This window comes from Mchenga conophoros, linkage group LG8 (genome assembly GCF_057382185.1).
Source record: "Mchenga conophoros isolate Kocher_MC1m ecotype Shallow Benthic linkage group LG8, M_conophoros_male_GT1.1, whole genome shotgun sequence".
In the NCBI taxonomy this organism is placed as follows: Eukaryota; Metazoa; Chordata; class Actinopteri; order Cichliformes; family Cichlidae; genus Mchenga; species Mchenga conophoros.
In genome coordinates, this window is record NC_140533.1 from 19770955 (window position 1) to 19798264 (window position 27310).

The following is a 27310-nucleotide window of genomic DNA, read 5'->3' on the forward strand; positions in this document are numbered from 1 at the left end:
AGATCGATGCATTTTCACTGAGGAAATATTTGAGAAAAATTGTCATGGAAATCCATCCATATATATAAATATATGTGTGTGTGTGTGTGTGTGTGTGTGTGTGTGTGTGTGTGTTTATGTGTGTGTGTTGAATTGATGGATTTATATGAGAATCCCTATGTTGTTATATTTAAAAAGATTTAAGAGTACATTAATTTTCTGAACAGTCATCTGGAGTCCATTAATATACTTCTCTTCATTTATTTTATTTACCTTTCATCATATAAGCAACCATTCAAAAAGTCATAGTTCTAATTTAAGAAGAGGTTTATTTTTTAAAGAAATAGTGTTTTTTAATTTAATTTAATTACTTTTTTGAAGATGAGCTAAATTCACCACAAATCCCCCTGGAAGTAGTACTCCTGTTAGCCGCTAGGTGTCAGCATACAGGTTATACTAGCTGTATCCGTACTTCCGTGACTTCTCTTTCCGCCTGTTGTTGGGTGTATGCTTACGATGCCTTCAATGGCTTTTATATACTCAGATTATTATTATTATTATTATTTTTAATAAATAGGCAATTAAAAACAAGCTTTGTAGGACTAGGCTGAGAAGACAATCGAGTGTAAATTTTAATAACAAAAATCCACAATATGAATATTATAAAATTAGCCTTTGTTAATTAAAATTAACTCAGCATATGATCGCCACATTTCTTTAAGAAGGAGATACTATGCGTATTTTTATGTCTATATTCTAAGAAGCTTAGAAAGAAAAAGTGGATTTTTATGTCTATATATTCAAATAATTAAATATATCCAGTATTATTCGGTGAAAGCATCTTTTTGTAAGTTTCCTATAGTTTTGTTTTTTAAATCTGTAAGGGCTAAAACAATCAGAGTACGTGTTGTTAAATTTCAAATAGACCCTGAAGGCAGCACTGCACGGTGGCTCCCATGCATGCTATCAACACATTGCATGCTGCTGACTGCTAGCATATTCACAACATGACAATATGCTGGCTATTTCTGTAGCTTAGCATCCTGCAATGAGGACAACATAACAATTTACTTTCGTGTAATATTATTAATGTAGTAGAAGCAGCCAAAATGGTGAAGGAGCAGTTCAGAGAGACAGATGTGGCCAAAAAAATGTGAGTATGACCGAGAGAGGACTCCTGTTAGCCTGGTTAGCTCGCCGGTTATCCACACAAGTTGTTTAGGTAGTTAATATAAGAATAGTTCTGAATTGCCGGATAATTTAGTCGTACTTACATAACGTAATTGTGGAATAGAGTTGAAAGCCTCTATGGACGCATTTAAAAAGTGTGATTAATGAGTAAATAAGCTTCATTGAATCTGCATATTGGCAACTAAGTGTCACGTAAACGCTAGTGTCACCCTGTAAGCATGCGTCACCCAATAGTTCAGTAAGTTCAAGATGGGATTTTATAGGTTTTCTTGTAAGCTTTGCCTGTGATATGCTAGAAAAAGTGGTTCCAACAACAATACAGCTGTGATCAGGACACGAACGAGCCAAATACTTTAAGGAGAAAAGTTTGATTCGAATGACAAGAGGTGTGTTTGGATAAGGACAGGTGAGGCTTTCAAACCTACGAACATGGTACCAGCTGTCAAGCATAATAATGGCAGCATCATGTTCTAGAACTTTTTGCTACTAGTTTCATCCACTTTTTGACAATGTACAAAATGGATGGAGTAATAAAGGAGGAGGCCTACATTTAAATCCATTAAATATGCGTCCTGTATAATCATTATGAGAACAGTTCAAAGAAATCATTTAAAGTTCAAGATTACTATGACTATGACATTGGTTATAAACTTCTGACCAAAGCTGGACCAGAGCTCAAGCAGTCCTGCTTATGTTTTCTCTTGTTACCAACTGAGGTATTAAACTCTTTAATTTGTTTTTGCTTTATTTTATGTCATTGTTTACAGAAGCCACATCTGCTTCGGCATGAAATCTGCCGAGCAGATGCGGCAGCAGGCCCACATCCAGGTGGTCAGTAAAAATCTCTACAGCCAGGACACCAAACACACTCCACTGGCCTATGGAGTGTTGGACCACCGTATGGTATGACATGGAAGACTTTTTACTTCTGTTTGCAATGACTCAAGAAAACACCTGAGAAATGCATAAATACAGAAATACAGGGCATAAGATCTAGTTAGAAGATATACTTTTTTAAATATACATTTTGAGATTTAGGCTCAAGGCTTAATGGAAGCTGTGGTATAAAGGCATGCATATGAGAGAGACATTTTCTTTGTGTACACGTGTGTATACACTTGTATTTATATAGTTTGCCTCTACTTTTCTAAAATTAAATAAAGGAAAGTTACTTTATGAATAAATAAGAACATAATGGTATTGTTTTAAGAGCTTTCACTCTTTATTATGACATATTTAAACATTTAACTTCAAATATTTTAACATTTGCACACTAAAGCTTCTTTTGGCTGCTCCTTTATTCACAGGGGGTTGTCACAGTGGGGAAGTCCACATGCTTGATTTTTACACCACTGAGCTCTTATATGGGTGTTTGGTAGATTTGCATTGGTGCATCAAAAACAGTCTTGAATTACCCATTGAGTTAATCCTCATATTTCAGCCTTATTTCTCCGATCTCGTGCTTTCTGCAGGGCACCAGTGAGAAAGACAGACCGTGCCTGACATGTGGGAAGAATCTGGCTGATTGTTTAGGACATTATGGCTACCTGGATCTTGAGCTGCCCTGTTTTCATGTTGGTTATTTCAAAGCCACAATAGGAATCTTACAGGTAAATCCAGTGTTTTCTTGTTGTAGTGACTAAAATATCTTACAAACCTTTCATTGTTCCAAGAGTACATGTTTAAGGAATGGCAAGGCACATTTTAAAATAGTATTTCTCCTTTAGGTGTCACTAGAGTGCCATAAATAGGCGAGAAATAAAGAGATTCTTTATTTCTTGAGTTATCATTTGTTGTATTGCCAAATGTTAAAGGTGAAATGATATGCAATGCATTTCATAATTTTAGACTTGTGAGAAACGATAATTCAGTCCCCTCTTTCTGATGGGTTGTGTATCCAGATGATTTGTAAGACATGTTCAAGGATAATGCTGACGAAAGAAGAGAAGCTGCAGTTCATGGATTACTTGAAACGGCCTAACCTGGCCTACCTCCAGAAACGTGGGCTGAAGAAGAAAATCTCTGATAAATGCCGCAAAAGGACAGTCTGTCTAAATTGTTCTGCTTTCAATGGTGAGAAGAGACCTTTCCATTTCATAACTGGTTCTTTTTAAAAGCCACCCTGACTTGATTGCTAAATCAATGTGTGTGTGTGTGTGTTTACTCTTTAGGACCAGTCAAAAAGTGTGGCCTACTTAAGATCATCCATGAGAAGTATAAGACGACCAAGAAAGTGGTGGATGCTTTTGTGTCAGATTTCTTGCAGTCCTTTGATATTGCCATTGAACACAACAAACTGGTTGAGCCACTACTGACCAGAGCACAGGTGAAGTTTTTTTACTACTAATTTCGTCATATGGCAACACATGGGTCTTATTTTAAAAAAGGACCAAAAAGTAGACCTAATATATCGACATGGCTGTGGCTTACAGTCACTGTATGGTTTATGGATAATTTAGAAAAATATTAAAAGCAATTATTTTAGATGTAAGGGATTTTTAAAATTTCTTTCTATGTATTTATTTATGTTTTAGAAAAATCGATGTATTCTTTGAACTCATTTCTAATTCCCTTTTCAGGAAAACCTGAATCCTCTGGTGGTGCTGAACCTGTTCAGGAGGATTTCTGAAGAGGACATCCCTCTGCTGCTGATGAACCCCGAAGCAGGGAAACCCGCAGACCTTATCATCACCCGTCTCCTTGTGCCTCCTCTTTGCATCCGACCGTCTGTTGTCAGTGACCTCAAGTCTGGCACCAATGAAGACGACCTCACTATGAAGCTAACAGAGATAATCTTCCTTAACGATGTCATTAAAAAGGTATCTTTCAACTGTACAGGTTAACAGCAGGGGCAATTAAGATTCATCTTCAAATCATCAATCCTTTAAAAATAAAAAGTCTGTCTGTAATAGAGTTATCAAATGTATTGTTTAATTGGAGATGTCCCACTTAACAAACTCTTCTCTTGCAGCATCGTATGACAGGAGCAAAAACCCAGATGATCATGGAGGACTGGGACTTCCTCCAGCTGCAGTGTGCCCTTTACATTAATAGTGAACTTTCTGGTATCCCCCTCAATATGGCACCTAAAAAGTGGACTAGGGGCTTTGTGCAGAGGCTCAAGGGAAAGCAAGGTATAGTGTGTAATAAAATTTTGGCTACTTTAGCAACATTTAATTAAATTTTTACTTTTTTTGGCACTTGGCAGATGTTTGCTTTTATGTTGCTTGTACATCACACTGAGAAATGAAGAGTTTAAGTATCTAAATGACTGATTTTGTCTACTCTAATGGCGACTCAGGTCGATTCAGAGGAAACCTCTCTGGCAAAAGAGTGGACTTCTCTGGCAGAACTGTCATTTCTCCAGACCCAAACCTGAGGATTGATGAGGTGGCTGTCCCTGTGCATGTGGCCAAAATCCTGACATACCCAGAGAGGGTAAATCTTCTCCCATGATTAGCAGAAATAACACTAAATACCCATTTTTGATTTTAATCCTTGTGAGTGTAATACTGTATCTGAATTTGGCTTATCTCAAGGTAAACAAAGCCAATCTGGAGCTAATGAGGAAACTGGTCCGTAATGGTCCTGATGTTCACCCTGGAGCCAACTTCATACAGAACAGACACACTCAGATAAAAAGGTGAGGCTTAGGACTTTGTATTTATTTTACACCATACTCTGTTGTATTCTCTCTGCTTTAATATTTAAAATATCCTTTCTTTTTATTAGTCTATACAGCTCAAGTTCATTATTCTATTTATTTTATGTGATGATAATCTTTAGTGGGCACACATGGAATTTAAATGGTTTAAAAGTACCACTTCCCAAATGTTTATACACTGACAAAATGGAAAACCGGTAATAATCTAATTTATGACATCTATGATGTGAGAATGTCTGAAAAAGGAGCAAAGTGTTTCAGTATCGCTGCCTGTGGGCTGTTTAACTAGAAAGAGCAGATCCTGCATGTAAAGTTTCGGCTGACAAGCTGCTTGTCAGAATTCAAGATCTGTATCTTCCAAACTTTGTTATCATATCCTTTGAAGAACTGAGGCATAAATGTAATCTGAGTAGAAAACTTTCATTTAATGACTGCAGCTGAGAGGTTTTCTTGTGAATTGTTGTTGAATTTCCTTTTATTTCCCTTTTTTGTTTAGTTTTTTTTAATTAATTAATCTTTTTTATCTACTGTTTTTTGTTTGTCAGGTTTTTAAAATATGGAAACCGTGAAAAGATTGCCCAGGAACTGAGGATTGGTGATTTGGTGGAAAGGCACCTAATAGATGGAGACATCGTCCTCTTCAATCGACAGCCTTCTCTGCACAAACTCAGCATCATGGCTCACATTGTAAGATGGGTTTTTTTGCCCTAAATACTTGTTAAACTGGTATTGTAACCATAATTTTCACAGCCACACAGAGAATTATTAACGTATTGTTTTTCTAATGAAAATGATAAAGAAAACAAGATTGAAAATGTTTCATACGATTCTTTTGCTGGTGTGCAAACACACACAAAACATCTTAACTAGGTTTTAGGACTCCTCGTGTTTTATCCGCAAAGATCGTAGTTTTGCGTATAGTTTTTTTGACGTTATTTCTTACTTTTTACTTGCAAAGGTTCTTTTAAACCCAGTGCTAAGTCAAGTCAATGCACGCACATCTAGTTGGATCCTTTTGAATGACATAGTTTTTGGCACTTTTCAAACTAACACACAGGCCAGGGTCAAACCTCACAGGACATTTCGGTTTAACGAGTGTGTGTGCACGCCATACAACGCTGACTTTGACGGGGACGAAATGAATCTCCATCTACCTCAAACTGAAGAAGCTAAAGCTGAGGCTCTTATCCTCATGGGGGTATGTGTCATTATACTACATGGTGTTTAAACAAACTGCACACAGACAGATGTGGTTTTTGAACACATGAAAAGCTGTCTACAGGAAACTGCAGTTAGACAACTCATTATCTTTTCTTTCAGACCAAAGCTAATCTTGTCACTCCAAGAAATGGCGAACCCCTGATTGCTGCTATTCAGGACTTCCTGACAGGTCAGTGCAGTGATGTGTGGTAGCCAACTGTAGATGTTTTTGTATGATACGAGTGTCCCGGTTCTCAAAAGCATCATACATAGATGTATAATGTATGGAAATATTAAGAAAATAGTTAAAAAATCGGGAGGTATTTAAAAAAAATCCATTCTCTACCAGATGGGTGTGCAGCTTTGCAATATTTGAAAGGCACCTGTTTTTTAATTTCCCGTGAATTAACAATGTGTTTGTACTGCCTAGGTGCTTACCTCTTGACGCTGAAGGACACCTTCTTTGACAGATCAAAAGCCTGCCAAATAGTAGCGTCAATCCTTGTGGGTAAAGATGAAAGAGTTAGGATCTCTCTCCCTCACCCGGCCATAATAAAGGTACTCCACACTGCTGAGCTGGTTACATAAGTCTATATTTGTGACCCAGCACTAATAATCTATTCTGTGTCTGTCAGCCCATGGCTCTGTGGACAGGAAAGCAAATCTTCAGCCTAATCCTGAAGCCAAGTAAGGAATGTCCAGTCAATGCCAACCTACGCACCAAGGGCAAACAGTACTGCGGCAAGGGAGAGGACCTTTGTCACAATGATTCGTGTGAGTTTCTTAAGTAAAGACGTCCACCTAATGAAACCAAGTGTAAAGCTTTTGTTTGACTACATCTCACATTACAAACACGTCTTTATAGCGATGAAGTTTCAGGAGGAGGCTTTAAAGTTTGATTGTGATTGAAATTAAATACATTTAATGGATTACATTTGTTTGTCAGCAACTACCTAGAAACGTTTAATGAAGCCTGTATGAGCAGTAACATATGAGCAAAAAATAAGATTGAGTAACTGCCCGTCGCTAGGAGAGTTCATCAAATTTTAGTGTGATTCCAGAAAATGTAGCAAAAACAAGAAGCAGTAATCATGTTCCTGAAATTCCTTTGAGGTTTGAGAATGTCCTGTCAGATAGGTGTCAGGTGTCTCGAGGCGAACAGGGTGCGATGTTTTATTCACCTGGTGTTTCTATTCTGGATTTAATAGCATCGCTGTTTGTCCTATTCTTGTCATATCCCCAGTTGTGGTGATTCACAACAGTGAGCTGATGTGTGGTAGCATGGATAAGAGCACCTTGGGATCTGGCTCGAAGAATAACATTTTCTACATCCTGCTGAGGGACTGGGGACAGCTGGAGGCTGCCAACGCCATGTCTCGCTTGGCAAGACTTGCTCCTGTGTATCTCTGTAGGTGGTCTACAAGGAATTTATTACTTATTTCTTAGGTCTGATATATGCCAAGATATCTTCTAGTGTCTTGGTTTATATTAGAAAATTCAAAACCCTTTAAGAACAATAAACAATTACACAGAAGGGTTAGCCTGAAGTAATGCAGAATTATTTTTTTAACCTCAACTTTCAGCAAACAGGGGTTTCTCTATTGGAATCGGGGATGTTACACCAGGCCAGGGTCTGCTGAAGGCTAAGCAGGACCTGTTGGATGATGGCTACAAGAAGTGTGATGAATACATCGAAGCTTTGGACACGGGCAAGTTGCAGCAGCAGCCAGGCTGCACAGCAGAAGAAACCCTGGAGGTAGGCATGGACAATCTGCATCATTGCTGAAACATTTCATCACCGCACGAGACGAAAGCTTTTTCATTTAATTGATACCTTCCCACTACTTCTTGAACACCACACCAGTTGTGAGTCATTCAGTTCTATTCAATCCAGGTTTATTTACATAGTGTCGAATTACAACAACAGCTGGCTCAAGGCACTTTATATGGCAAGGTAAAGAGTTAGGAGGTAAAGAAACATAAGAGCTAAGGGAGATGGGACAAAACAAACATTTTGTCACATGCTGCAGTGGTGTGTAAACACCTGGGGAGTGAAAAGAGTTCAGTGAAGAAGAAATGCTCGGCAGCAGCAGTTTGGGCTGATAGCAGTGTAATCGACGGATGGTTCAGGTTCACCCGATCCAGCTTTAAGTATAAGCTTTATCAAAAAAGAAAAGTTTTGAGTCCTAATCTTAAAAGTAGAGAGGGTGTGTGTCTCCTGAACCTAGAGATTTATCCACAGCAGAAGGGTCTGCCTGCCACTCTGCTTTTAGAAACTCTAGGAGCCACCAGTAAGCCTGCAGTCTGAGAATGAAGACTTCTGTTAGCATAATAATAAGTCTTTAACTCCATCTTCCAAAAGCGAGCATGTGCTGTTGGAAGTAGACCTGTTGTAGAAGAACAGAAGAATTAATCAAGTGTTACAGCTGTGGTTTGGTCAGTATTTGTGTGAACGGTAGGCTCAGTTTCATGTTCTTAGCTGACATGAGTGGCACCTGGTGTTGTCCCCTGCAGCTATAGTCAATCTGGTTCAAGGTTTGTGCATTCAGAGATGCTGTTCTGCCTTCATTGGTTGTAATGTAAAGTTTATTTTGCCTTCCTATTAGCTTGAAGCAGCCTGGCCATCCTCTGTCCTGACAGAGTCATTTTCAGCTAGAGAACTGGAGCTCACTGGATGTTTTAAATTGCTTTTCTTCTCCATTCTGATGCAGCTTCAGCAGATCATCTTGACCATTTCTACATGCCTAAATGCATCACGTTCCTGCCATATGATTGGCTAATTAGACATTTACATTAATGAGAAGATGGACAGATGTAACTAACAAAGTGGTCTGTGGGTGTGCAAAGAAAAGAAGCAAATTGTTCGATTCATTTATGTTATGGGTTTACATTGCAGGTAATAGACCAAAGAGGATGGCAATCATTACCTCAGTAGTAAAGGCCCAGATGCACACAGAAAAATTAGTCTTCTCTCATTCCACTGATGGATAATAGATAGAAAGTAGGTTTGGTGACAAAGATGCTATTTTCAGTGCAATTCATGTTGCCAAGGAACAAAGAGTATTAAAGTTTTTCTTCCGCACTGGCAAATTAACAGAGTGACATGGCGAACAAGCAGTCTGGCTCTCAATCCAGCTGATGTGGAAACTACCAAAAAAAAAAAGAAAATGAGTCCATGACAAGGCTCCATCCTGCAAACCTTGAACTGACTGCTTGTGTTCGAGAAAGTTGGAATCAGTTTAAGGCCTTAACTCAAACGGTTAAGGTCATTATAAAAGCCCAGGGAGGAGCAACAAAGTACCTGATCTGATGTCTTTTGTTTTTTTATGAATCCCTATTCCTTTTTTCTTCCTCTGCTTGATTGGAAATTAACACACCATTAATTGATATATCTAAATTATAAGTTTTTTGAGGTTATTAAACCAATGTCATTTTTTGTCATATCTGTTATTTATTAGCTAAAAACCTGAGAAGAAAGCTGAATGAACATCATCCAGATGTGGTGATTTCATTATTTTCTCGCATGTTATTAATTATAAGCGCTGCCAGTAAAACCCAAAACTTTTCTTCAGTTTCTCAACAAATTGACTTTTTACGATCTAATTTCTGTATCTCTTGTCTTTCCAATATTTCCTGTTTGTCTGCACCTTTTGTTCAATAAAAGGCACAAATACTTCCAAAATTGTTCAAGCTCTGAAATCGACTTGACGGTAGGATGCACATTGGCAACAACTGACCTTAAATAAGATCTTCACTGACCGATAGTCGTCATATCGCAGAAGGGCCATTTCCAACGATGATCCGTCCAATCATCGGGGTTTTCATAGGCTGAGAAAGAGCAATGTGTTTGGGCTGGGCTAGTTTTTGGAGAGTACAGCACGAAATCATCCAGTTTGTCTGTGGAAGCTTAAAAAGTAATGTTGAATGCTGTGATTTGTTCTGTTCATATTTATAGGCTCAGAAAGTTTCACAAGATTTTTTTTAAGGTATTGAAGAAAAGGAAGTGTGATATTAAATTTTTATTTTGTGTATAAGAGAAGACCAAAAAAGGATAGATGTTGGTGTGCCATCTTTCAAGATCATTTTGTGTGTGTTTGTTAAAAGGCTCTCATCTTGAAAGAGCTGTCTGTCATCAGAGACCGAGCTGGTAGTGCCTGTCTAAGGGAGCTGGACAAGAGCAACAGCCCTCTAATTATGGCTCTCTGCGGGTCCAAAGGTAAGCTAACTGGAAAGCAAACAAAACAAATCGTAAAATCTTCATATAAATGGTCGATGAAGGTGTTGCCGTGTCTACGTGCAGCTGGAAAAAAATATTTTGAAGAGCTCTGAGACACAAAGTGGCTTCTTCTTGTTGTCAATACAATATTTACATGGATGGATGTTTTTTTTAGCTCTTTGTAATGGTAAATAGTGAAGGACTTGACAGAAAAACTGTAAGACAGGAACCAAAAGAGCCTGGTTACATAATCAGATAATACCACAACAGTCACATTTTTGTCAGGCTTATTAGCACTAACAGACTTACAACGACACTCAAGGACTCAAAGGACAAAAAGCTATTATAGAAGTTATACAGTTATGTGTATATTATGATTGAAAATTCATAATCATTGCTGCCAGAACAAGAAAACATAATCTTAACTCAAAGGCAATAAAGAAGTAAAATTTCTTCCATTCATATGCACTCAGAGCCTGATTGTTACTGCCAGAAGACAATTTATGTTAACATACTTATACACCATAAAATCCAGGAATATGCTGGCAGTGTTGTCCGTTAGCTACAACATTCTAGCGAGGATGGCGTTGAAAGGTGGGCAGACACAGGAGTTTTATTAAACGTGTGATATGCTAACAGACACTGCATTTTAAATGACAGTTTTAATTGGCCTCACTGCACAGCCAGAATCTGCGAGTGTTCTCTCTTCACAAATCAGCTACAAGAAATCACAAAGTGAAGCTCGCATTGAGCATAAATACAAGGCTCAAGGACACTTTTGTCCACCGCTGGCTCTAGTTGAGTGTTTTGGTTTTTCTTTTCTTACTATATGATTTCAAACAAAGTCCAATATATTGGGTATTGCAGACACAGCCATGGAAATAATGACACACTGTCTTCAAATAAAGTGTGTTACAGCCCTGTCACAGCACAGTTACAGCCCTAATCTTTAATGTTACATTTAACATTTTATAACACTGTTCATGAACTAGGCCCTGCGTCACCATGTGAACAGGTGGATGTAAGATTGCTATATTTCTTGTTTGCATGACAAAACTCAGTAGGCTTGATAAGCTGTTAATAAAGAGACCGTTAAACTACAGTGTTTCTAGTTGATAGATTTTTCAGGGCTTGCCAACCTGTTAAGTGCTAAATTGTTTAGTGTGTCTCACTTTTTCATCTGTCCCTGCTGTGTAACGCAGGATCCTTCATTAATATATCTCAGATGATTGCCTGTGTGGGCCAGCAGGCCATAAGCGGCTCTCGGGTACCTAATGGGTTTGAGAATCGCTCCCTGCCTCACTTTGAAAAACACTCAAAAGTAAGACCTTATTTATTTGTTTTAATTGTGTTACTATGTATTCCTTAAGTGCCATTCATGTTGTAGTTCTGGATCTGTTTTTTGTGATTTATTAATCAGTTAATTGTTGAGGCTTGTTCTTGTAACTGGAGATTATATGCTACAAACTTTGGTGTTTGACTGTAGACCTGATGTGTTGCATCCAAGGCTCTGACACACTTTGATTATTTCGTAGTATTATTTCATTGTGCTACCCCTGCATCCAATACTCCAAAAGCTTTCATCAATTTCATCAATGACTAAACATCATTATGTTTAGTCTCTTTGCTTCTTTTTTTTTCTGAGAAAATAACAGTGCAACTGGATAACAGTTTCTTAGAGTACTCAAAGCTCTATTAATAGCTCACTGATGATTTCTCTACAGCTGCCTGCTGCTAAAGGGTTTGTGGCCGACAGCTTCTATTCCGGTTTGACACCCACAGAGTTCTTCTTCCACACCATGGCTGGTCGAGAGGGTCTGGTGGACACTGCGGTGAAAACTGCAGAGACTGGGTACATGCAGGTAAAGCTTTTTGGACCCATTTCTTTTGAGCCTTTTCACACAGTTCACTTCTGACGACTACTGCTGACACTGAGTCGCTGCAGGTCTTTACTTTGTCCCCAGGATGCTAGCATTTTTTTTGCGTGTTATATTTTAAGTTTTTATTGATTTCCCCCCCCCCCCCCCCCCCCAGCAAATTTTCTATTGCACAAAGTAATATTGCCTGTTTCAGTGTTTTATTTATTAATCCATGAGATCATATAAAATTGTGAAAAAAGGAAAAATGTCATCCCACATTCTCCTTGCAGTACGTCGTGTTAAAAAAGCCTCATTCCCATAATTTAATTTATTTTTTAAATCAGTCTAACTTTGCACATTAAATATTAAGATTTCATAGTATGTAATATTATTATATAATCATATCTGGAGCACTTTCATCATAGCTAATTAGGGTTTCTTATTCATTTACGCGGACTGTGGTTACACACTCATAGTGCAGTGTTGATGCAATTTGCAGTTCCATCGCATGTGTCAGTGTCATTATTATTTTGTGTCGTTTCTCTGTATTTTAATAGAGGCGTCTGGTGAAGTCTCTGGAGGATTTGTGCTCACAGTATGACCTCACAGTACGCAGTTCAACAGGCGACATCATCCAGTTCATTTATGGTGGTGATGGCCTGGACCCCGCTGCAATGGAGGGGAAGGATGAGCCACTGGAGTTTAAGAGAGTCCTGGACAACATTCGGGTGAGTTAATCAGAAATCAACAGCTTGACAAGCAGTCAATTTCTGTGCACTAAATATGTGCGAACCAGAGTAAAAGTTAATTTCTTCAGCCTTAAAATAACCCTTATTCTTTGTAGGGCTGCTCAATTAATCGAATTTTAATCACGATTACGATCTGGGCTTTCAACAATCATTAAAAATGACTGAGCCGATTATTAGCCCCTCCCTCATTTATCCGCGACACCTTAAAGGCCGTCTGTGAAAATATTGTCGGGCATAAACCGGCCCGTGGCGCAAAAAAGGTTGGAGACCGCTGATTAAGAGGACCCGAGGGAAGCTCGGAAAGCTAAGCAGAAGTTATTTGGAGAGTGACTGCCGTTGGTTGAAAAGAGAGGTAAAAAAAAAAAACTTCAGTGGTGTTGCACACTATTTTATATTATTTTTTTAAAGTCATTGTTAACCCTTTAAAGCCGGTCAGAGCAGCACGCTCCGTTTTGCGTAACTATTTTTAAATCCCTGTAGAACCTGAACCGTGTAAGCTATAGCGCAATAATTTGTTTTGCATATGAAACCGGAGGAGTTGTACTTACATCTGATGCCATCAGCTTGTCCTCGGTCACGGTTTCCTTCCACATATAGCTTTGCAAAAATTGCATAAAAAGCGCTTGCAGGAACAAAAACATAATATTCCAGAAACACGCTTTGCCGTTCCTATCAGCTGTTCGTAACACTTCCCACAGTGAAATGATGCACATGCTGTTTTCTTTGCAAATTTGCATCATAGGATTGTTTTTTGTTTTTCCTGCAGTATATAAAAATTGCTGTATCTCCAAAATAAAACTATGAAGACACTCAAAATAAATTTCCTGTTGTTGTAAACTATTTTTTGCAACTTTATTGTTTTTAAAGTTTTGAGGGATAAACCTCTTAAATTTCTCCAAGTAGAAATATATGTAAACAAAACAAAAGCGATTTTCAATTTTTTTTGTAGTTTATTGCACTTTTTTGCAATTTATGTAATTACTATGGACTTAATGCATACATATTATTAAAATATGGGCTATAACAGTTGTATTGATGTATAGCAACTTGAAATGCTCCCACAAATGGCACTACAGCATGTAAAAAAATAATATAAGCTCTGGCGGACTTGGTTCTATGGTAGGTCTTAAAGGGTTAAATAAATATCGTCAAATAATCGTGATCTCAATTTCAGTGAAAATAATCGTGATTATCATTTTTGCCATAATCGAGCAGCCCTAATTCTTTGTTTCTGTTGCAGTCACGTTTTAATTGAATATTTGTCGGCCATTTTCATATAGTTGAACTTTCATAAATTGTTTATAGTTATAGTTTGCCTTTTAAAAGATCTCCTTATTTCAGTTGGTTTATTTCAAGGAGTAATTTTAAGATGAAAAAGCCGTGAGAAGCCACTTACTCTGGATAAACAAGAGTCCTTCTCATTTATCTTCCTAGCTGATGGTAAAGCTAAAAAATAAAGTGCAGGAATTAATGGGGTAAAAACGGAGTAAGCATGTACCAGCCTTTAGAATCTCAATTTGATATGTGTTGATGATTTCATGCGTTTATATAAGCAGTGATACGATTTATGTAACGTAACCTTTAATTGTTTTGCCTTGACGCATGCTCATGCCCAGTTAAGGAAATCCCAAAAAGTTGATTCTGTTCATCTTTACATTTCATCCCATGTTCTTTAGATGAGTAACAAAATGTTTCTCCTACCAAAAACGCTACGTCCAGATGAACAGAATCAACTTTTTGGGACCTTATTGTTTTATTGTAGTCAATAATGTAGACATAGTACATTTGACAACTTTCAGCCACCCCACAGTCATTATTTTAGCTTAAAAGTACATTTTCTAGGGTTGCGTAAAGGACATCATCCATTTAGAATCAGCCTTTTCTATTCATTGTATTCAACTTGATAAAGATTACTTTGACTCTTCAACTGTTTAAACTTTTAAAAACAGTTGCTTGTTCCTTCCTACAGCTGTCAGTGTTAATATCATTGCTTTATTGTAGCAATGACCATGATATTTTAATATTAAAGCAGACATGAAGTTTCTGAAAAATCTAATGTTTCTGCAACTCCTTCTTGGACCCGGTGACTGGTATGATGTGTTACTAATTCCAGAAGGTGGCAGTAATTCACCCACAGGTTACGACAGAAAAACATCTTACTAATTACGAGTTATCTGTTTAAAAAGCCAGGTACTTTGATGTTATAGGCTACTCTACAGACAAAAGTGAAATGCAAACCCAAATACTATGACCGAAAATGTTCATCAAAGTCCTTCAAGTAATGAAAAAACATCTTGCACTGAGATAAAGCGCAAACTATGTAAAGGTAACAGATGGGCTGTGGTCAAATGGCACTAGTCTGATCTCTGCTCTCCAAACCTTGACTGTGCAGGTAATTTGTTACCACCTTGTGGGCAATTGGGTGTTACACAAACTAAAGGCTCAACTGACCACTTGAATTCAGCGGATTAGCTGAGACTCCACCCACTAAACATGGCAACTCCAGGGTACAAGAGCCCAACGTAATGTCGGCCATAGTGTAAACTCTTAGACTTTAAAATGATTCCACAAGGCAGTGGATGTACATTGGCTACGTCCATCTTTAATGTGTACTTTGTCAAATATACACACAAAAAAGCTGTGATTAAAAAACAAACATAGTTTAATTAAAAAAGGCACATTTTATGGTTTGGAGTACTGGTTTTGTTCAGCAGTACTGAAACTATTTGAATATTAAAATGTTGCTGTTTTCTTTTCCTGCTACTGTAAACAGTCTGCTTTTGAGCTGGAGAGGCAAAAAACAAACAGCTGAATAGTTGAAATTGCAGCCAACTAATTTCTTACTAACATATTTTTCAGAATTTCTGACCTTGTAAGTGTTTAAAATGACTCAAATCAGTTTACTCTGCCCGCTAAACTGCCTTCCACAGAGAATCTTTGAACTGACCTGTAGGATTAACGATTAATTGCTCTATTCACCGTCAGGTCATGTCTCATGTGTACACAATCTGCTGCTTGTCATTGAGGTTAAAAGCGTTGTTGTTTTTCTGAAATCACTCTCTAAGATCCAAATAGAAATCACAAGCTTGCAGCATTAGAGGTTCCATATCTCTTAAACGAGGTCTTTTTAACTAGGATAACCAGCAGAGAACAAATACAGCTTTTTGCCAGTAATGTTTCAAATAATTACGATAATTTAATGAGTTTAATACATTTAATATGAATCTGTTACTGGAAAGGTGTTCTGATTTGATCCGCTCATTGCCAAGGGCTGTGCAGTCTGTAGACAAATTTTTAAAGGATAAATATGAAAAAAATAATTAGAGTGGCTGTCTTTTACATATTATATGCTCAAAGCACTGACCCTTAAACTGGGACAGAAAGTATATAGTACATTTTCTTCATGTTCACTTTGAAGCATTTTCAGCTGCTATTAATATCAACCATCATGAGCTATTTACAGCTGAACTGTGAGTGCTTCTGATCTTCTCTGTTCCTCCCAGGCGGTCTACACGTGTCCAGATGAGCCTGCACTGAGTCAAAACGAGCTGGTCCTCACTGCAGACGCTATCATGAAAAGAGCTGACTTCTTATGCTGTAGAGACAGCTTCTTGGAGGTAAACCCATCGCAGTATTTGGTTAACAATGTTTTATAGATTTTTTTTTTTAATTAGGAAATTATGGCATAGCTTATTATGCTTATTATAGCGTAGCTTATTATGAATAGAGTTTCAATTGAAACTGATTCACAGTAAGCTTAGTGGTTATATTAGATGTTAAAATAAGCACGAAAGTAGCTAGGTAGTGTTTTTCTTGGGAATTGTAAATCATGACTACTTACCACTTTTCTGCCATGTAACTGCAGCAGTAACCTCCATCCATCCTTGGCTTTTGCACCACCTGATTTAGTTATTTGGGTAACATATCACTGGCTTGTAGTCTGTGTTTTTCGTCAGGTGATGGAACAAAATTGTTTCCACCTTTAGCGAGAACAGGTTAAGTATTATGCTTAGTTGGAGTTTCTTGAAGAAGCTCCCTTTTTAGGTACCAAGTTATTATCAGAGGCTGACACATAACTGTTATTTGCAGACATGCCTGAGGTTGTGCACTAGGCAAATGGCCTTGCTATAGCACTAATATCGTGATATGACAGTTTTAAATGAATAAACATAAGAATTTATGCTGGTATTATGGTGGATTGATATGATATAGCACAACGCTTAGAGGCCACAATATCAAATACACTGAGATAAAAATTCAAAATAAGCAACAACAAACTGTTTTTTATTTAGGGTATGAGAGGCTAAGAGTATGTTTTTATTTATTTATTTTTGTTTTGTTTGGTCTTTGTTCTTTTTTCTTTTTTTTAGTAAAATGTAGCACACATCAGATCTTTGGTTGAAACGGAAGACTGATAATACATGTCCTTTGTAGTCTGTACTTAGAGGAGTTGGACGGTTGGAATAAGTCAGGCGTGCCAAATCATTTAAACTGCTCTGTTCCTCGTTCTGCAGCCAGATGTAACCCTATAAGACAAAATGAATCAATATGTTGATCAATTATTATTTCATTCACTGTTGGAAGTGAGAGGGAGCCTTAATAATAAAATATAATAAAAAGCTGAAAAGTAGTTTTTACCAAATGATACCAAACGAGAATGCATAATTACTTTGTTGTGGACTAGCCGAATAATTCATTTAGTGCCTTTGTGAGTAGGGCTGTGCGATATGACCAAAATCTCATATCCCGATATAAGAATTCTATCGTCCGATAACGATATAAATCACAAAAATGTAACATTTTCTGTAAATTCTGTGAATCTCGGGCAGCTCGACTTGCTGGAAGTGTTTCCAGCTGCGCGTCATGTTGCTGGAGTCGAGTGTTTTAACAGATGCATGAAACTACATTATTAGACATAAGTTGTAACGACCGCCGTTTTATTTTTCAGTATTTATTACACGGCGTGCTGCGGGGAAAAGCCTGTTCTAACGTTTGAGTCTAAGGTTTATTTTTTTAGCACCTGGCGGCTCTTTTTTTAATTCTCATCCGTAAATAATCTGCTCTTTCAGGTGATTCAGTTTATTTTGAAAAGTCTCAACAGGATCTTGAGCTTTATAGTGAAAGGTTTATGCGATGGTGTTACCGTCGTTGTTGCTAACCACAACCCATAAAAACAGGCGCTTGTCCGTCCTAGTGTGGTTATATTAAATATAAGAGAAAGAGAGAACTTTAAGAAATTAATATAGCCACTACAGTGACCATCAAAACGATGAAAAAATATTAATAATAATAATAATTTTTAATCAAATACAGAGAGACATGCTGTCATCCAAACCCAAAGCCAGCTGCATGCAGTTAATGGGTTTTCTGATGGTAACAAACATGACTCTTTTCCCTTTTATGAAGGAATTAACTGACACAGGCGCAGAGAAGTACCTGGAGGTACAGTTATCAAGCATGCGGTGAATTTTGAATGGCGTGTCAGTGACAATTGGAAATCATTAATGGAATAATCCTGCTGATGCTGTTGTATAATAAAACAGCGCCTGATGTTGTTCTGTACTGATTTTCCAACATCTGATTGCTCATTTTAAAGTGTTGCTGATGTTTAAAAGAAGACTTGTCAGTGTGTTGTACTGGGCGCTTGAGTTCTCCACTCCTTAACAGTTTGTGATTTCTAACAGCTGCATGACAGCAGCATTTGTTGTTGAGGATATGTTTGAGTTTGGAGGTGGAATTTATTCTCTCCTCTCTACTTTAGGAAATAAAGAAATTCATTAAGAGCATTTCAGAAAGGATCAAGAAGACTAGAGACAAGTACGGCATCAATGACAATGGGACTAGTGAGGTAGGTGTCACGCAAGGCTTAACAAACTTCAGCCTCACAGCATTTGAAAAATAATTGGTATTCTTTCTGTCTTGTATTTACAGCCAAAGGTTCTTTATCAGCTGGATCGTGTAACTCCTACCCAGCTGGAGAAGTTTCTTGAAACCTGCAGAGACAAATACATGAGGTACAAGACTCATATCCAAGTTTGAGGCTTGTTATTTTTGTTTCTCGGCTCCATCTGTCCATCCATCCTTCCATTAGGTAACCACAGAGCCAAAAATGGTTGCTCTTTGGTTTTTAATCATAAAAAAGTCCCTGTTACTACATACGCAGCTCAAAATATAGAGAACAATTGAGAGGAAATTTGTAATCAATTCTGATTGTGCTTCAAAAAGCTTTAAAGTAGTTGAAGCTGGGGAGGAATGAACAACTCATCTATTTTAAGAAAATGAAAAGGCAATGCAACAAACACTTAGAAGTGTACTGAAAGGTTTATTGAAAGTTTGGTAAGGATGTGGAGGTGCCAGAAATATTCACTCAAAACCAAACTATAATGGTTGTACTAGAGAAAAAGTCAGAAGGCTTTATGCCATCAGAAACCGTGCAGAGTGACTGGCCATCATTGTTCCTTTGACAGCACTGCGCTAAACTCTGCTGGAGCTTGAAATAGCATGCTGTGTTAACCATGTTTTTTGTGATTTCTGTTTTTAGAGTCAGCCTGGGGTTAAGATTTCGTTTTATTTTTTTAAGTGGTTGACTTTGTTTCCCAAATGATCATTCATCTTTTCTGAGAGCTGCTAAAATGACATTAGTTTAAATGCAACTCCAATTTTACTTGTCAGTTTGATGAAAGCTGATTCAGCTTAGAGACTCTGTCTTGTAATATATATATATATATATATATATATATATATATATATATATATATATATATATTTTTTTTTTTTTTCTTTTCGTTTCTCGATAGAGCTCAGATGGAGCCAGGATCAGCAGTTGGGGCCCTTTGTGCCCAGAGCATTGGAGAGCCGGGTACTCAAATGACACTAAAAACCTTTCACTTTGCCGGTGTTGCATCAATGAATATCACTCTAGGAGTGCCTCGCATCAAAGAAATCATCAACGCCTCCAAGAACATCAGGTATGATATTCAATTATGGAGATGTCTCATTATATTCCCTCTGTCATTTGCGCCAAGGACAAAAAGACAAATATACCTCACAATTCAAAGTTGGCCATGGGCTTTGTCTTGATGTCTTTGTAACATCGCTGAAAATTACTGCTGCAAGATGGAGTAAGAACGATTTCAAGACCTCCGCCTTCCTGAATGGAAGCAATTCTTCTGTTTGACATTTACTGTCAGACGCCAGTGCTGGATTTTGCAGCTCTAAAGTTGCCCATTCCACTTTTATTGTGAGAATATATTTGATCACTTGCTTCAATCCATGGCTTACACACAGAATTAGAGCAGTTAGCAGAGTAAGCTATGCTTGCCCATGGTGTTTTGTGTCACAGTAGTGAATACATCCCTAATTTGTTTTGAATTATCTATTGAAAATCCACTCAGCACTCCTATAATCACGGCTCATTTGGATGTGGAAGATGATGCTGACTTTGCCAGGCTGGTGAAGGGGAGAATTGAGAAGACTCTTCTAGGAGAGGTAACCTGAACCAATCAGATTTCCCTCCCTTTTATTTACAAATCAAAGCTTTGAAATCATTACTAAGGGATGTCAATGGTTCAAGTAGAGGTGTTGTTTTAAAAAAAAAAGAAAAGAACAAGCTGTACAGAGCTGTAATAAGGTAGGTTCTCATTTTGTCCTTTACAGATTTCTGAGTACATAGAAGAGGTTTTCCTTCCAGATGACTGTTTCATCTTGGTGAAGCTGTCACTGGAGAGAATAAGACTGCTGCGACTGGAGGTACCACAGCTTTATTACTTTTACTCCCACTTTGTGTGAACATCTCAGGCACTTCCCCCTCCTTTCACACATCTAAATTAGTTCTGAATTAGTGCACCTGGGATGTTAATCTATAGTTTTAATTGTCATTTTACGTAAGCTGGGATACCGTTGTGCTTGTAAAAGTACGTATGAGGCCTGGGAACTCGGGGATAATGTTAAAACGGACTGTCCAGCGCTGCTTAGACTTCGTTGTGTCCTCATTTCTACTATTTTTAGCTTCTCAATTATATTTGAAGAAGAAATAATGTTCATTTTTATACCTTCAAGGTTGATTTCAGGATGTAATTCATCCTGCATATTTTCAGTACATGTTGGGGTTTTGGTTGAACTGCTTTAGAATAAGGGAAAATCAAAACATATGTTTTTATACTCTCACTTTTTGCTTTATGTGCAGTTACAGATAAGTCTGCATAGCTTAAACCATTGGAACACTGAATTCTTTGTTTTCTCTACCTACTAAAATATGATAACACTGCATTTCTTTAATAGTAGCAGCTACAGCACAGTGCTCTGACTCATGAGTGCCTGCAGGTTAAAGAGAAGTGCGTTTTGTGCGGCGTGGAAAAGAAAACAAGCTGTGCCTTTGATTTCTCGTCTCTTCTCAGGTAAATGCAGAAACGGTGCGTTACTCCATCTGCATGTCTAAACTGCGAGTCAAACCGGCAGACATCGCTGTACACGGGGAGGCGGTGGTGTGCGTGTCTCCTCGAGAGAACAGCAAAAGCTCCATGTACTATGTGCTGCAGTCACTAAAAGCAGAACTTCCCAAGGTGAGAATGTCACGTGTGCAATGGTTGTTTTCTTTTGTGCACACATGCTTTCTGTGTGCAAATTGAATTCAAGGTCAAGGCCGGTCAGGGCTTCTTACCTATGGAAAATTCATGTTTAGAAAGCACAGATGCTGCACTGTGATTTCTGCCGATGTCTGAGAATACTGTATGGATGTGGAGCAGCTGAACACTGGATGGCAAATTTGTTCCTTTGTGATACTGGGCTTTATAAATTACACTGAATTGCCTTTTAGTTTAATTGCTCTGTTCAATAAAATATTTAAGAGTGTTTTACAGTGGACCTGTTGTGCTCATTTTCACTGCTTTACTTTTATTCTTTCACTCTGGTTTAAGCACTAAGTCATGCAGCGTTACTCCATTAAAGTATATTTATTGTGTTCTTGGCCTTGGTGGAAACCTTTAGTTCATCCTTTATTTAAGAGCAAAAATCAACTTTATTTTCTCTGCCTTCCTCCTTCCCTTTGAGCTGACTTTATCATTATCTTACCCTTGTAAACAGATGGTCTGAGCAGCAGGTGGGAAAGGCTGCTGTGAAAGTGATAACCATATTAAACCTTTAACATAAAGTGTATCGTATTTCATATCATGTCTTGGGTTTTTGAGGACCCTACATCATCAGTGTGATTATTTATTAACTCTAACTGTGACCCCCCATTATGTTTTTGAGAAATAAATTGACCCATAAAAACAATATATGCATTTAACTTTATTGTTGATGTTGTTATTGTGTTGTTTTGTTTCTTTGTTTGTTTTTACCTGAAGGCTCAATAAACTCCTCGGTTTAAAAAATATATATATATAATTGAATTTTTTGGCCGTTATTATTTTGGTAAAGATTTAATATGTCACTGTGAATGTATGACAGAATATACTTTTCAGTACATGTTCTGAACTGTTTAATGCTTAAAGTGCTCTCAAAGCAGGGATAACATGGAGTCCTGTGTATTTTCTTGTCTTAACTGTTTGCACTTACTCATTTGAAAGGTGGTGGTTCAAGGGATACCGGAGGTTGCCCGAGCTGTCATTCATATTGACGAACAGAGCAGCAAGAGTAAGTACAAACTCCTGGTGGAGGGGGACAACCTGAGAGCGGTTATGGCGACACATGGCGTGAACGGAAGTAGGACCACTTCAAACAATACTTATGAGGTATGAGTCTTTTTTTTCCCCCCAGTGTCAAATGTTTGTACATCATACATTTTTATTGATATAAAAAAAGAAGAATGGGGTGCAGAGGTTTTATGGTGAATTTTCTTTTATGCACACAGGAGGCTCAAAAGTATACATACAGGCTCAAATATATACACAGGCTTGTAAAATGGACCGATTCTTATATAGCGCTTTTCTACTCTCCTGGAGTACTCAAAGCGCTCTATACAACATGCCTCATTCACACCAGCTCATACAAGCACTTCTAAAGTGCAAACTAATGAACATTCACACTCCGATGAACACATCAGGGGGCAACTTGGGGTTAGTATCTTGCCCAAGGATATTTGTCATGCAGACTGGGAAAGCCAAGGATCGAAGCGCCAACCTTCCAATCAGTAGCTGATCTGCTCTACTATCTGAGCTGATGGCTTTAGCAAATTGCATCTTGACCACAATTTTGGCTGAATATCTGCCCACTCTTGGGAGAATTGGTAGAGTTGATTGAAATTGGTTGGTTTTCTGCACAGACCCTACGTTTAAGCACAGTTTAGAAATTACAGACCCAACCATTATGCCACCAGGGTTAGCTGCCACCTGTCAGCTGTTACAGCACTCTTTGATTTTCTTGTTGTTGGAATGGTTAAATGCTCAGAAATGGGTGTTTGTGTGCCCAATTCCTTTTGTTTTTAAAGTTATTAAAGATGTGTCTTGAACACTTATTTACCCTGGAAAAATAGCAAGTGAAAAAAATTATTAGAAGCCCAAAATTAACAGGCTATTCATTCCCATGATGAGAGTAGGATCACTCTGAAAATCCAAGCTGAAGATTTAAAAAGAAAAAAACTGCACAACTGAAGCATTAACATTTTTGCTGTCATTGATGGGCAAAAACATTTGCACAGTTTTTCATTCACTTTTAATTAAATTGTCATCATATTTGTGTCTAATATTGTCCCTAAGTGTTATCGTTTGGTTAGAAATTAGTAGAAATATGTGTTAGAGGCTCATCAAGTTTTCTTGTTATATGATACAAGTTAAATAAATTAATTAATAAATTAATTAAGATAAGCAAAGCTAGTTTAAAAGTGTTTCAGCCTAGATCAGCTCTCACTACTTTGCATTAATGCTTTTATCTAACAACACAAAGCCTGGTCCATGACACACAGGCTGTGAGACAAAAGGACTCTAAGAGAGCTGGAAGTTGTTGCTGCTGCTACACTGAGTATTCAGCTGTCCTTGTAGGCTGGCAGTTTTTGATATTTCATCACTCAAATGGAGCACTAAGTTTTCTAATACATCCACTCTTGTGCGTTTAAAATAAATAAATGAATTTCTTGGATGAACCTGTTGGCTCAAAGTGCATGAAGTAACGGACACGTTTTAAAATGTCAACTGTAAAAAAAAAAAAAAAAAAAAGAAGGAAAACAATCGCATAAATTATGCCAGCTGAAGGAACTGAGAACACTTTCAATTGGCTGTGGGGAGTCTGCATCAGGGCTTTTTAAAATGTGTTTGTTTTTTAAACAAGCTTTTCTGTGCACTTGATAGGTCGAGAAGACCTTGGGCATTGAGGCTGCTAGATCCACAATCATAAACGAGATTCAGTACACCATGGTGAACCACGGAATGAGCATTGACCGACGTCACGTCATGCTTCTTGCAGATCTCATGTCCTATAAGGTAAAAACCGCTGATCTACATACATTACATGAATTAATATCCTTTCATCTCCTTGTAGGGGAACTAATGTAACCATCTTCTATCCTTTAAGGGTGAGATCCTGGGAATCACCAGGTTTGGTTTAGCAAAAATGAAGGAGAGTGTCCTCATGCTGGCTTCTTTTGAGAAGACAGCCGATCATCTCTTTGATGCTGCCTATTTTGGACAGAAGGACTCAGTTTGTGGTAAGCTGCTGTTTCATCTGCATAATGAAATTGATCTTCGTGACTTGAGTGGCCTGTTAACATCCCCCTGTGTTCCTGTTTCAGGTGTGTCTGAGTGTATCATCATGGGGATTCCAATGAATATTGGAACAGGACTATTTAAACTGCTTCACAAGGCTGACAGAGATCCCTCTCCAGTCAAAAGGCCTCTCCTCTTTGACAATCCAGACTTCCATTTATCTTTGATCACATAGCATCAAAGGACAAAACAGCAGGGATATTTACAGGTTTTTTTTTTCATAGCTGACAAATATTATCTTCAACTAGTACAGAAGTGCCTGCCAATGTGTCACATCATTTTCTGTTTGGGGATTTAACAGAAAATGGGATTGTGTATTTTTGTTGGTTGATAAACTGTGAGAAGACTGAATTTCATTTTAAAAGGCTAGCAGCGCTCCAGGTAGAATTACTTATTTAAGTTAAATTTTGGGTAACAGCAAAAAAAGCAAAAATGTAAACACTTTAAGGTCATAATCTTGTGTTCCTGCACTGATCACACTGTGAAAAACATTGTTATAAACAGGTGTCTCGCTAACATGAGAAAGATTACCTCTTAATTATGAAACAGAATGGATTTCTTCTGTGCTGGTACTTAGTTTTGCATAATATATGAACTGCTTGCATCTTAGCGTTGCAGCTTCTCCCACATCGCAAAGCTCATATTTGGTTGTTTGACATTTTTATTGGGTTTATTTTTTCTTCAACATTCAGTTCAAGAGAAGTTCAGTTTCAGTTCAGAAGTTGATCTTTTTACATCTTGTAAGAAACCTGTTCTTATAATAATGTAAATAATGTAATAAATAAATTACTCAAAGCCATGTTCTTTGGTATTTACAGTGATTTCTACAGCAGTGTTTTAGGGTCATACCATCCAATTTAGTGTGCTATTTTTTTATTTTATTTGAGTAGCCTCAATTTACAACTGTGTCTTTTTAGAGTCCTTATTAGTGTTTTTTTTTTTCATTGTATCTAGTGCAGAGTCCAGCCATCCAGTGGAAGGATTATATATGAGGAGAGGTAAAAAGAAGTTCCACTTTGCACCATTCACACTTAAAGCTATAGCCCACTGAGACTCACCAGATAACCTAACGCATACGGTCACCTGCTGAACAAGTGAGCTAAATTGGCACCTTCTTATTAGTTTACCTTTAACTGATTAATTCACTCAAGCTGCTCTGATGGCAGCTGTAGCTTGGCTGATCCCCAGTTTCTTTCATTTGAATGTCTGTTACTTGAAGTAGCTGCAAATAAGCACTCATATGACTGTATAGCCTAAAAGCTCATGGTTAAAAAGCGCTTTTAAATGGCCTCCTTATATTTCTAAATTAAGAATTTGAGTGCAGTTGCATTCGCTGAAACTAATGTGTAATGGCTAATGAGTTATCTTTGTGCTTTTCCCCATGTAGTTAAATTTGTTTTTCAAGGAAAAGCCTTGAATTTTACTCATGTTGTTGGTAGAAAGAGGTTTGACATCAAATATAGAGATGATCAGATCAAAGTTCAGTCCAGTACACCGGTAAGTACTTGTGTGCTCAGTAGTTAAAAGAATCATTCCTGTCTCTGTGCTATCAGGAAATAAAAGGCTTTTGGAGTGCTATAATGGAAAATACAGTAATATGGTCAAAATGCTTTTTGGGGCCCAGCTGGCTTGTTTTATCCTTTTAACTTGTCATTGGTTGTGGCAGCCTTCGCCAGTGAAAGTTCTTTTAATCTGAATGCAACAACCAAAGGTTTGTGTTTAACCTTTTTCTTGCCCATAACAGTGTATGCCAGTCACGTTCTCTGATTCATTGGAAACTCATCTGTGAACTTCAGAAGACCCCTGGAGCTTGCAGGCGAAATCTTATCGTTTTATCTCCGATGACCAATTACGCCCTCTCCCCTCCCCTGCTGTGACTTTGGGTTAACACTGGAATCCTTAATGGCTTCCATGAATAGAATAATTGAGAACTAATAATAACAGAATTTATTGTCTATATGGGGTAAATATTTGATATTTAAAAGACTGATTTTAGGTGGCATATTCTTTTTGACTCTTCAAATATAACTAAGCACTTGCGTATTTCATATTGCTGCAAGGCATCTGTTAGTTTGCTTAGCATTACAGGTGCTACAGCAAGATATCAGGTTGAGCTGAATTCTGATGAGTCCCATTAATAACCTCTTTCAGAAATGTTTGCCCCTGTGCGTGTGTCCTTAAGCACATAACTACTCTGGAAGAGAAATTCTGTTCTTTTGAGTAGAAGGGGAGGAAAAAACTGAAACATCACAATAAGGTTTAAACTGTCTCACTGTTCATATTCTTTTGCTTAGATATTCACAGTAACACAACACATTTTTTAACATTGCTTTTCTTTCTTTTGAGATCACAAGTAGAAGGTGTTTCCTTTCTTCAAGCAACAGGTGAAAACAAAGTAGTTACACTTTGATACCCAGCCTGTTCTCTCCAGTATTATTCAAACTGTCTAAATTTAGCACTGAAAAGGGTGGGACTTAAGCATAAAACTTAATACACTGCTATGAAAATTACTTATTTTGCTTCTAAATCTATGTATAAGCTTTTCTATCTATCTAAGCTGTTTATAATCAAGTGCCTAAAGATGCAATTTAAAATGTTTTTTTTTTTTTGCTAAGTTGTCTGCTGTGTTTAATTATAACCATGGTTCAAGCCTTGACTATAGAGCCTTATGTATGCTTGAATGATTCATAGGTAAGTGTTAACTGGTTCAACAAACAATAAGCATTCCTCCAGAAATGTTCAGCTTCATGGACTGG

General features: G+C 37.6%; 1 protein-coding gene across 2 annotated transcripts; it reads left to right on the forward strand.

Moving 5' to 3' along the window:
* The first annotated feature begins 940 nt into the window (after positions 1-940).
* On the forward strand, positions 941-25353 carry polr3a (polymerase (RNA) III (DNA directed) polypeptide A). 2 transcript variants are annotated; one of them, XM_085284792.1, is made up of 32 exons: positions 941-1132; positions 1938-2073; positions 2643-2780; positions 3072-3243; positions 3342-3496; positions 3750-3989; positions 4142-4304; positions 4472-4608; positions 4710-4813; positions 5380-5521; positions 5892-6032; positions 6155-6224; positions 6465-6592; positions 6670-6808; positions 7278-7442; positions 7618-7790; positions 10139-10250; positions 11453-11571; positions 11975-12112; positions 12667-12837; positions 16362-16475; positions 18265-18300; positions 18620-18706; positions 18790-18872; positions 19656-19826; positions 20253-20346; positions 20515-20607; positions 21255-21419; positions 22425-22589; positions 24141-24272; positions 24364-24496; positions 24581-25353. In XM_085284792.1, the coding sequence occupies exons 1-32, from the start codon at positions 1089-1091 to the stop codon at positions 24727-24729; spliced, it is 4209 nt and encodes a 1402-aa protein (XP_085140918.1). In that variant the 5' UTR covers positions 941-1088; the 3' UTR covers positions 24730-25353. The 2 variants fall into 2 exon arrangements, with proteins under 2 accessions (XP_085140918.1, XP_085140919.1); XM_085284793.1 differs by lacking the exon at positions 18265-18300.
* The last annotated feature ends 1957 nt before the right edge of the window (positions 25354-27310 follow it).